The 16,529-nt window shown below is 35.4% G+C and overlaps 2 protein-coding genes across 2 annotated transcripts in view; both read left to right on the forward strand.

Annotated features, from left to right (window-relative positions):
- Positions 1–222: 222 nt before the first annotated feature.
- LOC149404869 (glutelin type-B 5-like) lies at positions 223–2,443 on the forward strand. The gene is made up of 3 exons (XM_089606940.1): positions 223–658; positions 934–1,690; positions 2,076–2,443. Exons 1-3 carry the CDS (start codon positions 463–465, stop codon positions 2,233–2,235), a joined length of 1,113 nt encoding a protein of 370 aa, XP_089463066.1. The 5' UTR covers positions 223–462; the 3' UTR covers positions 2,236–2,443.
- Positions 2,444–10,877: 8,434 nt separating this feature from the next.
- Positions 10,878–16,529, forward strand: part of LOC149404870 (uncharacterized) — a 10,643-nt gene continuing 4,991 nt past the window's right edge. The window contains exons 1-9 of the mRNA XM_089606479.1: positions 10,878–11,137; positions 11,551–12,105; positions 12,211–13,374; positions 13,468–13,795; positions 13,936–14,191; positions 14,294–14,510; positions 14,583–14,932; positions 15,141–15,623; positions 15,703–16,529. Of these exons, the coding sequence (XP_089462605.1) occupies positions 11,030–11,137; positions 11,551–12,105; positions 12,211–13,374; positions 13,468–13,795; positions 13,936–14,191; positions 14,294–14,510; positions 14,583–14,932; positions 15,141–15,623; positions 15,703–16,529 (4,288 nt within the window). The 5' untranslated portion in view covers positions 10,878–11,029. The remainder of the gene's footprint in view (positions 11,138–11,550; positions 12,106–12,210; positions 13,375–13,467; positions 13,796–13,935; positions 14,192–14,293; positions 14,511–14,582; positions 14,933–15,140; positions 15,624–15,702) is intronic.

Consider the following 16,529-nt stretch of genomic DNA (forward strand, 5'->3'; position numbering starts at 1 on the left):
CTTTGTGTTTACCAAACCCAACTCTCAAGAACCTCACACCCTGTGTTTCCCAGACCCAACCTGATCACAATTTTGCAAAAAAGACTAAAAACCTCACCTGGAAAGCAACAACGAAACCCAAAAGCAAACTAGGGGAACCCCACTTTGTACGGAGAGAAAAAAGACCACTACAAGACAAAAGTCTCACTGTTTTACAGATTTTATAAAACTTCTCCTTTCTCTTCAATCTCTCAATCACTCACTGACTTACTATTCTCATTTCCTATTTGTTCTATATCTTTATTTCTCTTGCAAAGACGTCCACGAATACCTTATCCTTTCTCCCACACCTTCCTCTAGCTACAAATTAAATCATCAAAGACTCAGTCGTATATAAATATATACTTGTAGACATTCTCCTATTATATATTCTCTCGCCAAACAAAGCTCAATTCAATATATATATAGCAGTGTTGTTCTGAAATGGAGTTGGACTTGGAGCCAAGGTTTTCGCAGAAGATTTTTGGGGGAGCTGGAGGAGAGTACTACAGCTGGTCAAGGAAGGATTTCCAGTTGATCGCCGAGACCAAAGTCGGCGGTGGTCGTCTTGTTCTAATGCCTCTTGGATTCGCTCTTCCTCACTATGCAGATTGCTCCAAAATCGGCTATGTTCTCCAAGGTATATACATACATATATATAATATTATATATATTTATAAACATCATTATAAATCGTGAGCATTGCCTGAATGACCTAATATCTCACTATAATTTTGATATATCACGGTGTTAACATTGGCTACAAAAAATGCATACCGTTGAAATTATTTTAGCATTTTGAACAGTGGTCCACATTGGGCCTGTATGATCAAATCTGTATAGTCATTATCAAATTATTTATGCTTGATTTTTCATTTAGGGGACCATTTTGTTTGTTCTATACGTATGTGGCAGGAAACAATGGATTAGTGGGCATGGTGTTCCCAAACAGCACAAAAGAAGTGGTGTTGAAGCTAAGAGAAGGAGACATAATCCCAGTGCCTTTGGGATCGCTCTCTTGGTGGTACAACGGCGAAGGAGATTCCGATCTCGTTATCGTCTACTTGGGAAAGACGGCAAAAGCCCACATCCCGGGAGAGTTCACTTATCTCCTCCAAGCCGGCGGGATCGGAATCCTCGCCGGATTCTCCAATGACTTTGTCAGACGAGCCTACGGCCTCTCCGAAGAAGAGGCAGATACACTGGCCAATAGCCAGAAAGGTGTCATGATAATTGCAGTCTCACCGGAAAAAACCCTAAACCTTAAACCGCAAATGAGTAGTAGCGACAACGATACTTGTGCTAAGAATAAATTGGTGTACAACATTGACGAGGCTTACCCTGATTACAAAGCCAAAAAGGGTGGAGGGTTTTGGACCATGGTGAGTCAGACAAAGTTTCCTTTCATCGGAGAGGTCGGTCTGAGCGCTAACCACATCGAGCTGGGTCCGGGTTCCATTAGCTCGCCGATCTACACCACCGATTCGAGTGCTCAGCTGATTTATTTCGTGAAAGGTCACGGTCGAATTCAAATTGTGGGGATTCTAGGCAAACGGGTTTTGGACAGCGAAGTGAAAGCTGGTCATTTGGTTATAGTGCCCAGGTTTTTCGTTGTTGCTGTAATGGCCGGAGAAGAAGGATTAGAGTGTCTCTCAGTCATAACAAGTTCCGAGTGAGTACAAACCAAAACCTAAATTAACATTTTTCTTAGGCTTTTTTGGAGCTCAGCGTTAAATATTTAAATTTAAAATCATACCTCAATCGATTAATTTATTTTAGCAAAATGCTTTCGGGGTGACCCAAACCCTTCTCCTCATTTGGGAGATCGGGTGCTTACTAACGGAGCTAGCACCTAGCACCTCTTGTCATCTCACCCTATTTATTGTTATTGTTGCATATGGCGTATAGTAATGCTTAAAAAGAGTTTAAATATAGAAAAACCCTATAATTTTAAATTTTGTACGCCTATGTGTAACACATTTTGCATTTATATATCTAATAACGAATTGACACGGGTAAACATTTCTCTCCAATTGTTAATCTGATTGTTTTTGCAGGCCTGTTTTGGAAGATATAGCCAGTAAGGAATCTACATTGGCAGCTTTGTCACCGGAAGCGTTATCGATATCTCTAAATGTCACTGAAGACTTTGCAAAACTTTTCATGTCAAAGATCAGAGAGAGAACCTTTATCGTCCCACCGGAAACACGATCATAAAAGTAACATTTCAGCTACGTACGTTCAATTCCAGGTCACATTTCTGGACGGTGGCTTCATATCTATTGCATTCAATTACCTTGTGTTTTCGTTGTGTGTTTAGCTATATGTGTGGAATAAGTGGCCTGACCTGTTTGACATCTATGTAATATTGAGTATCTTTCATCTTATGCTGTTTAAATCAATACGCTCATTCATTTTTATTATGTACATACACGTTGCATTACATTTCATAATTAATATCTATTCCAGTCAAATTTTAGATTGTTAGTCATATTGTCTAATAAACGACAAGAATAAAAAAAGACGAATTTTAAAATTTATTCAAATAAATATTAAACAAAAAACTTATATAATATATACATAGGCATGAAATACAAAGAATAACTTAAATGAATTAACATGGATCAAACCAAAATTGGTATATATACAAGGACACTAGAAATGTCGAGACTCCTTTGACGATTTATTTAAAGTGTCATTGCTCTTCCACCGGATGCTGAAAAAATATGAGTACCGCCTCTTAAGATACAACAAAGTACGAGATGAACAACGCACCGCAATGCTCATGCCAAAAAAAGTTACTGATCACTTTGAGCATGAATTTTTCATTCATCTCAGCTCCGATTTTGACAAATAAATAACTGATTTTACACCTTTCTCGGTTTCAATTTCGATGCAAGAATCCCACTCAAATATTTTCCACAAAAAGAGCCATCAAATTTGAATTAAATTAGTTTTATCCAATTTATTCCAACATAGTTTACTATAGTAGTAATAATTGAAAACCATATGATAAGTTACAAGGGTATATAATTATCCGAGCTGATTGAATAGCATTAGCTCAGTATGCCAAATCGAGAATTCGTCCAGGTAATGTTTTGGGGGTGTGCCTCATCCTGGCTATTGGAATGAACGGAAATTCCACTTTCGTTAGTGTGTCTTCCATTGTTTAACAGAAGTGGTATTTCCGTTAGGCAATTTCTTGTCTTTCATTCACTACTACAAATGTTGGATTCTACAACCCATATTTTACAACGCTTATGGCTAAGTGTTGTAGAAACTGAAGATTCTACAACACTTAAAATAAGTGTTATAGAAACTGGGTGCTTCTACAACGCTTATGGCTAAGCGTTGTAGAAGCTTGATGTTTCTACAAGGCTTATGCATGGCTAAATGTTGTAGAAGTTTGGTGTTTCTACAACGCTTACTATAAGTGTTGTAGAAGCTTGGTGTTTCTACAACACTTACTATAAGTGTTGTAAAATTTCACCATATTTCAGATCTCCCACAACGCTTAAACTATCTGTTGTAGAAGCCTCGTCGCTGCGACGTGTTTTTCTCGCCGCGAGAACTTTCTACAACGGATAATCTAAGCGTTGTAGGATTAGTGAAATTTAATGAACCTCGCCGCGGCGAGAAGAGTTCCAGAGAGCCTTTTTTGGAGAAGATATTCGTGCCGCGGCGAGACAATTCTCGGTTTACTTTTTAGCAGTCTCGCCGCGGCGAGAAATAGGCGAGAAATAGTCTTCGCCGCGGCGAGAGTTCTACAACGCTTACTCTAAATCAAGACTTGAAAGCCCGCATTGGTTTAAATCAAGGTTTAAAATATCGATATCGATACCCGTATCGATGTTCTGATTTTACGGATATATCGAGTATCGATAGATATATTGACAAATATTCTATAACAATTCAATATTGACTACCGATTATATTGGTGATATATCGACAAAAATCTTATAAAAAAATATAATAAAATATGTACCACTATTTATATTTTTATATTTCTAATAAAACAATCAAATTTAAAATATATCTATAACTTTTTTTTCTCATAGATATACATTATTAATATTTAATTACTTTCTCAATATTAAAAAATATAATAAAATAATTTTTTTTCAAAGAAAGTGTAATATTTTTCTACTACATTACAAATATTTTTTAAAATAATAAAAAAATAGTATTATATATTTAATCATTTAGTCTATTAGTATATATATTATATATAAAATACGTTATTAACATTTTCTCTCTATAATACATTACACGTTATTATATATATATATATATATATATATATATATATAAATATATATATATATATATATATAAATGTTTATCTATGACCAAACCCAATTAGTGATTAAGAAAAAATGCTTGTTGATAAACAAATGATGGTTGATGTACATACACGTCACAAATTTATAGCAAAGTATCACAAAATCAAAGCAATTAAGATAAAAGTGTCTCACATTGCATGGTGAAGAACCAATTTTGTAATTCCAAAATACTATATAAATTTATAGTTTTTGGAATAACAAAATCGAACGGGCCTTTTAATTTCATTGGATCTCATATCTTCTTCCATAATCCTCACTTTCAATGGCCAGATATCTTTCATCGGACACTGACTAAATATATATATTTTTAAACATTTGGGCAATATTTTGCTCATTTTAGCCGATATTTTGGCTTAATTGTCGATATATCGAGATATATTAGCTTAATTATCGAAGTATCACGATTTTAGCCAATATATCATCGATTTTTTATAAAACGGTAACGTTAATTGATGATATTTTACCAAAATTTAAAAAAAAAATGACATAGCAGGTATTTTAAACCTTGGTTTAGATTTTAGATGGTCGTCAATGTAAGAAATAGCGATGTGAAAAAAAAAAAATAGAAAACAAGTTCTGAATTACTTTTTAATATATTGAAATAAAGTAATATACTAAAGAAATATTTTAGTCACTAACCGTACAATCGTTTAACTTTATCCATTCCTAGTTTCCTACCTAGGCTACACCTAGCTACTGTCCTCTCCCTTTTACTTGCTTGCTTTTCAAATCAATATCTATACATCACTTATTAGTTCGACTTTGAAAGTGTATGATACTATGATGTAATTGAAAACCTTGGAACTTAGTCTTGTACAAAAATGAGAGATACAAAATGAAACATAATTAAAAATATGATGTATAAAATAAAAGCTTATACGGCAACCTTAAAAATGTGACAGATACTTTTGTGTTATCAGAGAATTATTTTTATTTTCTTTTTCGCATCAAATATTAGATTAAAGGACCTAATGATTTAATTAATCCGCCGTTTCATATAACAAATGCATAAATTTCTTTTATACAGAGAGATACGAAGCGTTGATAAGGTATAGAGCTAAATATGTACATACTAAATGTTAGCAATATTACAAATAATATTGATATAAATAAAAGACAAATTGCTTGCTTGAAAAATACACGTAAATAATATTACAAGGAAATCCGGCTAAACCTTAAACCGGAAAACACAAAACAGATCGGAAAAAGTCGAGGCCCGTTGGACGGTTTCCTTGAAGCTTTTTATCGCCCTGCCACGGATGCTAGGATACGTGAGCGAAAGCCTCCCAGGATACAACGACTTGCAGAGACAAGTTGAGCACCAACCACTTGACACTCTCGGCGAACTTGAACCTGAGCGAACACTACCACCACGACAAGAGAAAAGAAAAGTTTTCTGGGAGATAAGGAGCTCGGGAACAGTGGGGATTCTAATGGAATTCTCGTATATTTTTCCTCGTCCTGAATGAGAGCTTAAACTTCACTTATATAGGCGAAGGCTGTGAGGTTTGAAACTTAAAAAAACGTACAGCCATAAAGGCATTAACGCATATTATTACACTCAGTAAATATACCGTTTCAAACCCATACAGAGCGTCCAATGTTTTCAGCATTAATGGCACAGCCATAATGCGCACTTAAAGCTGCTCGCCCCAGTCGAACTGGAATAACGTTGTCACTTCAAAGTACGTTGGCCTTGCATTTCGTCGAGCTGGAATGACTTCGTCAATTCTTCCAGACCGACCTCGCCTAGTCGAGCTGATCCAGTTCGACCTCGAGAGTCGAGCTGATCCAGTTCGACCTCGCTAGTCAAGCTCGCCAGTTCGACCTCGCTAGTCAAGTTCGCCAGTTCGACCTCGCTAGTCGAGCTCGCCCTGTCGAGCTGAAATGACAGTCACTTCGTCCAGCTCGACCTATCTAGTCGAGCTGAGTAACTTCGTCACTTCGTCTAGCTCGACCTATCTAGTCGAGCTGAATGACGTAGTCATTTCGTCTAGCTCGTCCCAACTAGTCGAGCTGAATGACTTCGTCAGTTCGTCCAGCTCGACCCAGCTCGTCAATTTCTCATTCAACTTAGGTCCGATTTTGGCAAACAAAATCAACCATCCACATGTTAATAAATACAATTTATTAACTTTATTCCAACACTAAAATAGGTCACAGTGGTGAATAATTTGTGTAAAAGACAAGACAATGCAGTTCACAGTCACTCCCACATAAAGTTTAATGTCTGGGTCACATTGTAGGTTAACAATGAGTAGTTTACAATGTTTATATGTGTTCTTTATTTCAAGAGTTGTTAGTGTTCAGACGAAACCTTTAACTTTTCTTCGTTATTGAACCTGAATTTGACAACGCAAAGCAACTTCGCGGATTAATTTCTTACACAACGCACATATCAACAATTTTGAATCTTTTTTTTTTTAAGTTCATGTTCTGTTTATTTTTTTTACCTCATTTCTTTCTATTGACTATTAACAGGATCATCGACAACCTTAAAAAAATTACTGATCTAATCGACAGCAAAGCTATGACGCTTTATCCATTTCACTTTGTCCTCCTCCCGATGATCAAATTATTCTAATTAGCCATGTGCATGATATGGCTCTAGTGGTACGAATGCTTCGACATATTTTATCAAATCTTTTTATTTACATTTACATATATTAGATATGTTTTTCTTTATCTATATAGGTCGGCATTTTGGGTGAAGGGCAAGCTTAAAGTTACCAACTTTAAACAACGATTTTTGGTACGCTTCTTGCGAAAGATGTCACAGAACAACTGGATCAGTTTTACAAACCATGTTCGAATGTCTTTTCTATGATACTCCACAAGCAAGAGCTATTCCCTGGTTCGACCAATTAACTTTAATATTTTCTGTATACAAATAACGTACACTTCTTGACTCTCTGCGGTAATAAATAAATAACAAATTATTCTTCTATGTTCTAGGCCTAGAATTGAAGTGGATATAGAAGACTCAACAAGACTCATATTAGCTACTCTCTTTGGACCAACTGCTGAAAAAAAATTATCATGTATAGCAAAGGACATCGTCGATGCAACATCAATGATAAGTCAGACAGTTGATCAAATTTCGTATTCCTTTACTGCATCGTTAAGACTAATTCATGTTCGTATTTCTTAATTAGGGTCCTACTCAAGCACCTCCACAGTCCTTTTTTGAGTTATCACACAAGAACAGCTTCCTTGTGTATATCAAAACTCCAAAAATGATATGCCTAATTGCATGGGCTGCTTCCTAGAGCTATTCCCTTGTGATATTTGGGCTGCTTTTGAAGTTTTTTATTTTATTTTTATATATTGTATTATCAGAATATTTCTATATATTATCAATCTAGATTTTCCAAGTATGTCAAAAATCGATCGTTTGTTGTATTTTGAACAACATTTTGAACTTGAAAATGACAAGTATATATTTATCTTATGTTCATGGTATTTAAAGTCTCCATATCATTTACTTCATAATTTCTCAATTATATATAAGGTACAATTATGTTCAATTAATTGGTAAATGCATAGTTTTGTTCATTGCAAAGCTATCTTGCATTGTCCATCGGACCAAAATTCTCATGATTGATACCTATTAGTTGAAGCTCCTAAAAACGATTTTGAATTTCTTCAAACTTACGCGTTTTTATTATACGAACGCGTAGCGCGTAACCATTACTAGTCAATGTAAGAAATAGCAATATAAAAGAAAAACAAAATAGAAAACAAGTTCTGGATTACTTTTTAATATATTGAAACTAAAGTAATATACTAAAGAGATATTTTAGTCACTAACCGTACATTCGTTTCTAACTTTATCCATTCCTACCTGGGCTACAGCTAGCTACTGTCCTCTCCCTTTTACTTGCTTGCCTTTCAAATCAATATCTATACATCACTTTTAGTTTGAAAGTGTATGATATAAGAGAAATTGCCCTATTTACCACCAATTTCATAACATTTTCCCACTTTCCACCAAAAGACTAATTTTTCCCAAAATTCCACCATCTATGTCAACAATGTTGACATCTATTTTTGTCCTTCACTATGAGATGTCAACAATGTTGACATCTCGGTGGCATTTTGGGCCAAATTAATGTTTTTGTGGAAAGTGGAAAAATGTTATAAAATTAGTGGCAAATGGGGCAATTTCTCATGATATAATTGAAAACCTTGGAAATTAGTCTCGTACAAAAATGAGAGATACAAATGAAACATAAATAAAAGTATGATGTATAAAATAAAAGCTTATGCGGCAACCTTAAAAATGTGACAGATACTTTTGTGTTGTTAGAGGATTATTATTATTTTCTTTTTCGCATCAAATATTAGATTAAATGACCTAATGATTTAATTAATCCGCGTTTCATATAATAAATGCATATTAACTTTGGCTCGATAACTATTTTTCTAATAAAATGAAACTTGAGCTAGATCATTAAAAGAAGATAAAGAATTGATTATTTGCAACAAATAATCGTAAAATAAAATTGAGGCTAAACGTTTAAAAGAGATAGGTATATGCTACCTCTCCTTTAACGAAATATGTTGTTTTATAGTTACTTTTATACTAAATCTATGATTTATTAGTGAAAACTGAACATGAACAGAAACAGGAACGAGACTTGAAAGCCCGCATTGGTTTAAACCAAGGTTTAAAATATCGATATCCATACTGAGGTTCTGATTTTACGGATATATCGAGTATCGATAGATATATCGACGGATATTCTATAACAATTCAATACTGACTACCGATTATATTGGTGATATATCGATGATATATCGATTACCGATGGATATATCGAAAAAAAATTCTTATAAAAAATATAATAAAATATGTACCACTATTTATATTTTTATATTTCTAATAAAACAATCAAATTTAAAATATATCTATAACTTTTTTCTTATAGATATACATTATTAATATTTAATTACTTTCTCAATATTAAAAAATATAATAAAATAATTTTTTTTCAAAGAAAGTGTAATATTTTTCTACTACATTACAAATATTCTTTAAAATAATAAAAAAGAATAGTATTACATATTTAATTATTTAGTCTATTAGTATATATATATATATATATATATATATAATACGTTATTAACATTTTCTCTCTATATATACATTACACGTTATTTTATATATATATATATATATATATATATATATATATATATAAATGTTTATCTATGACCAAACCCAATTAACGATTTAAGAAAAAAAATGCTTGTTGATAAACAAATGATGGTTGATGTACATATATACGTCACAAATTTATAGCAAAGCATCACAAAATCAAAGCAGCTAAGATAAAAGTGTCTCACATTGCTTGCTTGTGAAGAACCAATTTTGTAATTCCAAAATACTATATAAATTTATATAGTGTTTGGAATAACAAAATCGAACGGGCCTTTTAATTTCATCGGATCATATCTTCTTCCATAATCCTCACTTTGAATGAGCAGATATATTTTATCGGACTAACTAAATATATATATTTTTTAACATCTGGGCAATATTTTGCTCATTTTAGCCGATATTTTGGCTTAATTGTCGATATATCGCGATATATTGGCTTAATTGTCGAAGTATCACGATTTTAGTCGATATATTATCGATATTTTATAAAACGGTAACGTTTATTGATGATATTTTACCGAAATTTAAAAAAAAATGACATAGCAGATATTTTGAACCTTGGTTTAGATTTTAGATGGTCGTCAATGTAAGAAATAGCAATGTGAAAAAAAAAAAAAAATAGAAAACAAGTTCTGAACTAGTTTTTAATATATTGAACTAAAGTAATATACTAAAGAAATATTTTAGTCACTAACCGTACAATCGTTTCTAACTTTATCCATTCCTACCTTAGGCTACACCTAGCTACTGTCCTCTCTCCCTTTTACTTGCTTGCCTTTCAAATCATGCTTGCCTTTCAAATCAATATCTATACATCACTTTTAGTTTGAAAGTGTATGATATAATTGAAAACCTTGGAAATTAGTCTTGCACAAAAATGAGAGATACAAATGAAACATAAAATAAAAGCTTATACGGCAACCTTAAAAATGTGACAGATACTTTTGTGTTGTCGGAGGATTATTTTTATTTTCTTTTTCGCATCAAATATTAGATTAAAGGACCTAATGATTTAATTAATCCGCCGTTTCATATAACAAATGCATAAATTTCTTTTATACAGAGAGATACGAAGCGTTGATAAGGTATAGAGCTAAATATGTACGCACTAAAATAGGCCACAGTGGTGAATAATTTGTGTAAAAGACAAGACAATGCAGTTCACAGTCACTCACACACAAAGTTTAATGTCTGGGTCTGTGGGTCACATTGTAGGGTCATATCCTAAAGTAAATATTCTATTACTATCCAGGTAAGTACTTTTCTTTTCATCTTACTTACTCTGCAAGGAATCTCTTGTCAAAAAATATTATTAAGAAAATTAAATATGTAGCGCCTTTATTTTTAAGTCAACTCGTGAGTCTTCACTGAAGAACCCCCATTTACTCTGTTTTTGTGATCACACCTTAATCTTAAGCTTTGAGAAGAGGGTTTTTGAGAGAAGATAGAGAGACGGATCTCTGTTCGTCAGTGAAGTGAATCCGAAACGGTTTCTGACAGAAAGATGGAAACTTTAGAGAGAAAGAATGCTTCGTCAACTGATCTTTTCACCGAGACTGTGTTCTCTTGGTCTCTGGAAGACATTTCTAACGAGAATCTGTACAAAGACAAGGTTTTTATATGTTTTATCTTTACTATTTCTGATTGGGTCTTGTTTGTTTTTTTTTTAAGTGCCATTTTTTTTTTCTTTTTCTTGCATATTTTGTCTCTTGGCGGTTATGGTATAAAAAAAATTCCAACTTGTTAGTGTTTGCATGTACATTTACGCATGTGTAGTAGTTATAAGATCTGATTTTACCTCGTGATGATGAAATTTTTTAAGTTCGTTCAGTATTGCATGAGGATAAAGAAACCATCATTATGCCTTATCATAGGATATTTCATGTTGTTACAGTTGTAGTATAATTTATCCACGAATTCCTTGTGCATATATTTATTTATTTTTCTGGGTTTTGAAAGCTTACACTAATAGCATGTACATCTTTCAGTTCAAATTTTCAACTAAAATACTGTCATTTTTTCTAGGTAATAAAGATTCCCGAATCTTTTGAATCGGTAAAGCTCTATTTGGGGTCTTATGTGTACCCTTTGTTAGAAGAAACGAGAGCCCAGATGTTCTCAAGCATGGAAACCCTATACAGAGCACCGTTTGCTGAGGTAGTTGATCTTGAAGAGACAAAGCCATACGGCGCAAAATTGTATCAACTCCGGGTCGATTATTGGAGAAATAGGTTTAGTGACCGAAGCAAAGAGCCTTATAAAACTCTCCCTGGGGATCTCTTGGTTTTAACGAATTCAAAACCCGAAAGTTTGACCGACTTGGATCGTGCTGGAAGATCTTGGGCTTTGTTATCTGTCACTAAGATCATTGACGAAGACGAGACCGAGGACGGTTTTAGTGTTAGCTCCACATTTTTCAAAGTGAGAGCATCGAAGGACTTCGAAGCTGACTTTGATACGAAGTCATCGATGTACGTTACTTACTTGATGAATTTGATACCGCACAAGAGGACGTGGAAGGCATTGCATATGACGAGCTATCCCAAGATTCTGAAAGATGTTCTATGCACCAATTCTGTGGTAAGAGCTCCTAAAATGCAAATACGATACACTCTTTTTTCTTGATCTTATGTAAGTCTTAGAAGAACTCCTTTTATTCTTATAACGATCTATTTTTCTTTGCAGGTCAACCAACACTGTGATTCTTGTGGTGCAGGAAGTGATAGTTTTTCGTACAAGGATCTCATTACAAGTTTGTCCTCTGATCTTAATGAATCACAGAACAGGGCAATTTCGGCCTGTCTGCATAACATGCGTTGCAAGAATAAATCTTCATTTGAACTCATATGGGGTCCACCGGGAACCGGAAAAACAAAAACGACCGCCACTGTTTTGTTTTCTCTCTTGAAAATGAAGGTTAGGACTCTTATATGTGCACCAACAAACGTTGCGATAACCGAAGTGGCTTCTCGGGTAGTGAAAGTGGCAGAAAACGAAGCAGAGACTAAAGACTCGGTTTCTTCGCTTGGAGATATACTGCTGTTTGGGAACAAGGATAGGCTCAAACTCAACGATGGGTCGGTTACGCAAGAGATTTATCTGGAATACCGAGCCCAGAGTCTCGCTGAGTGCTTTGGGCCCTTTGGTTTAATTAGTTCCATTTTTTCGATGATATCCTTTCTAGAAGATTGCGTTCCTCAGTACCATATCTTCGTGGAAAATGAGCTGATTAGGGAGAAAGAAGTTGAGGGATATCAGAAGGTTGTCAAGTCGTTTATTGAGTACGCGCGAGAAAGATTCGTTTCCATTGCTGAGCAGCTTCAGAAATGCATTTCTATCTTCTGCACTCATGTACCCAAGAGCTACGTTTCTGAACAGAATTTCCAAAATGCGACTTTCCTCGCTGGATATCTTGATTGTTTGGAATCAATTCTATTTCAAAATTATGTTGTTTCCGATGAATTAGAAGAATTGTTTTCTTGTTCGGAAGCTGTGGAAGATCCTTCTGATGTGTTTGTAGACAGGAACTCCTTGGTGTCAGTGAGAAAAGCTTGCCTTTCATTTTTAAGATCTCTCCAAGGCTCTCTGAAGAAACTCGACCTCCCAAGTTTTAGAAACGAAGATAAGATTAAGTCTTTCTGTTTCCAAAACGCCTCGTTGGTGTTTTGCACCGTATCCACTTCTTATAAGCTCTACCACATGGAAATAGCGCCTATGAACGTTTTAGTCATCGATGAAGCTGCGCAGCTTAAGGAGTGCGAATCGACAATACCTCTTCAACTTCCGGGCATAAACCTCGCGATTCTCGTCGGAGATGAACGCCAACTACCCGCTACTGTTACAAGCAAAGTATGTAAATTTATTTATTTTATTTAATATCTCACGATTTATCTCAATTTCATTTCATCTACTGATATTGTTATTCTACTCTCTTTTGTACAGATTTGTGCGGAAGCTGGTTTTGGGAGAAGTTTGTTTGAGAGATTGAGTTCACAAAGTCTTCCAAAAAACCTCCTTGATGTGCAGTATCGGATGCATCCATCGATAAGTTGTTTCCCCAATTCAAAATTCTACGACAACTTGATCCAAGACGCACCATTAGTTCAGCGAAAAAGTTACGAGAAACAATATCTTCCGGGGCCGATGTTTGGTTCATATTCGTTCTTGAATGTCATTGGTGGAAGAGAGGAAAGGGACGATGATGGAATTAGTCGGAAAAACATGGTCGAGGTAGCCATTGTGATGAAGATTCTGCAGCGTCTCCACAGAGGTAATAATTTCATTTCGCTATAAATTATTCTTAGTTATCGATATGGTGTTCGATGTATATAATCTTAGTAGTAGAATTTCCTTTGTGGATTAGAAGTTAAATAATATATATATCTCAAATTTCATTTTTTTGATGTACAGCATGGGTTGAGTCACAAAGGGAGGTCAGTGTTGGAATTATATCTCCCTATGCAGCTCAAGTAGTTGCGATTCTGGAAAAACTCGGGAAGAAGTACGATGAATCAAGGGGATTCAACGTCAAAGTAAAGACGGTTGATGGATTTCAAGGTGGTGAAGAGGATGTAATAATCATATCCACAGTACGATCAGACCACGGTCGGTCTCTAGAATTCATTTCCAATCCTCAACGAGTTAATGTTGCTCTGACTAGAGCAAGGTAAGCCATTATTTGTAAACTCATTAAAAACATTATCGCATGTTTCATCAAGTACAGAAAATAACCTGCGTTCGTTTTTTATGAATTCTTTTTTGGCAACAGGCATTGTTTGTGGATATTAGGTAACGAAAGAACGCTCACTTATACTCAATCAATTTGGGGGAGTCTTGTAATCGATGCGAAAAATCGCGGCTGTTTCTTCAACGCCGACGATGACAAAGATTTGGCTAAGACTATATTGGAGGTCAAGAAAGAGCTTGATCAGTTTGATGATCTGCTAAATGCCGATAGTGTACTTTTCAAGAATTCAAAGTGGAAGGTGAAGATTTTTTTTTTAAAAAAAGTGTTCTCTTACACAGCAAGGCAACTGAATTTAGTTTTCTGTTACCAGGTTCTGTTTAGCGATAACTTCCTGAATTCGTTCAAGAAACTGAAGTCGGTCCGTGTGAAGAAGGCAGTTTTAAACCTTCTGCTTAAGCTCTCTAGCGGATGGAGGCCCAAACGAGCGATCTTAGCTTCTGGTGGTGGAAGTACTTTAGAGATAATGAAATTCAGGGTTGAGGGGCTCTATGTCATGTGCACGGTTGATATACTCAAGTATTCAAAATACGTTCAAGTTTTAAGAATCTGGGACGTCATGACTCCGGAAGATATTCCAAAACTTACAAAACGACTCGATGGGATTTTTGGAATGTACACGAACGAGTTCATCAGCCTTTGCAACGAAAAATGCCTGGAGGGGTACACATCTTTTCTAGTTTTCTTAATAGTGATCTATTTTCAGGGAAGCTTTAGAATTATTGTTCTTCTTTTCGAATTTTCTTAATAGTGATCTATATTCAGGGAAGCTTTACAATTATTGTTCTTCTTTTCGAATTTTCTTAATAGTGATCTATATTCAGGGAAGCTTTACAATTATTGTTCTTCTTCTTTCTCTTGTATGTCCCAGAAATTTGGAGATGCCGAAGAGTTGGCTTCCATCTATGGAAATCACCCGTTTAAAAGATCTTTCTAGCAATGAATTGGGGAGCGATCTAGCCAATTCTTCGTCCGATGGAAGAAGCTATGTTGAGAACTCGAGGGTCAGCGAGAGCTTGTTGCTAATGAAATTCTATTCATTGTCTTATGGGGTTGTGAATCATCTGCTTTCCGATCGCGATGGCAAGGAATTGGATCTCCCGTTTGAAGTGACCGACGAAGAAATGGAGATCGTACTCTCTCCTCGAAGTAGTTTTATCCTCGGGCGATCTGGCACCGGAAAAACTACCGTCTTGACAATGAAACTGTTTCAGAAAGAACAATTGTATCACAAGGCAGTGATAGAATCTGAAGGCTCGACGGAGAATAAAATTACTGTCCTACGTCAACTTTTTGTAACTGTCAGTCCGAAGCTTTGCAGTGTGATCAAGAAACATGTTTCTGACTTGAAAAGGTATGTCATTCTCAATTAGACAGATTTCCCTTTTTCCTCATAAAATGTGACCTTGATGGGGATTTTTCTTTTTGTGAAGCTTTGTGTGTGGACGTACAGGTTTAGGCGGAAGTAACTCGACCGAATCGGAAATTGTTGATGATGAAGAAGAGCAGTTCAAGAACGTCCCCGATTCATTTGTCGATATTTCTCACGAATCTTATCCTTTAGTTGTGACGTTCCACAAATTTCTGATGATGCTCGACGGAACGTTAAGCAAGTCATACTTTGAGAGGTTTGTCGACATGTCTCGAGATGACAGACAAATATCGAGATCAGTCACACTTCAGACTTTCTTGAGGACCAAGGAAGTCACGTACGATAAGTTCAGTGCTTCTTATTGGCCTCATTTTAATGCCGATATGACAAAGAAGATCGATCCTTCAAGAGTCTTCACTGAGATAATCTCTTACATCAAAGGTGGACAAAAGGTGATGGAATCGAGCGACTTGAAGCTCAGCCGAGACGAATATGTCAAGCTGTCAGAGGGACGCTCCTCCACCTTCAGCAGCGAGAAAAGAGCGATGATTTACGATATTTTTCAGACGTATGAGAAAATGAAGATCGAAAGAGGAGAGTTCGATCTAGCTGATTTTGTCGTTGATCTACATTCCCGACTTAGACACGAGAGATACGAGGGCGATCAAATGGATTTCGTGTATATCGATGAGGTTCAAGATCTCACGATGAGCCAGATCGCCCTGTTCAAACATATTTGCAGTAATGTTGAAGAGGGGTTCGTGTTTGCCGGAGATACAGCTCAGACGATTGCACGGGGCATCGACTTCAGATTCCAAGACATACGATCTCTCTTTTACAAAAGGTTTCTCTTAGGATCCAAAAGAGAACATGGAGACAAAACTGAGA

This window comes from Urtica dioica, chromosome 2 (assembly GCF_054948205.1).
Source record: "Urtica dioica subsp. dioica isolate 48M chromosome 2, U.dioica_male_clone48M_v1_H2, whole genome shotgun sequence".
NCBI classification, from domain to species: domain Eukaryota; kingdom Viridiplantae; phylum Streptophyta; class Magnoliopsida; order Rosales; family Urticaceae; genus Urtica; species Urtica dioica.

Bases quoted from the DNA above. Each gene is read 5' to 3' on its own strand.
- LOC149404869 (XM_089606940.1), top strand. From the start codon at position 463: ATGGAGTTGGACTTGGAGCCAAGGTTTTCGCAGAAGATTTTTGGGGGA. The intron at 659-933 runs GTATATACATAC...CGTATGTGGCAG, and splicing joins AATCGGCTATGTTCTCCAAG to GAAACAATGGATTAGTGGGC. The intron at 1,691-2,075 runs GTGAGTACAAAC...TTGTTTTTGCAG, and splicing joins TCAGTCATAACAAGTTCCGA to GCCTGTTTTGGAAGATATAG.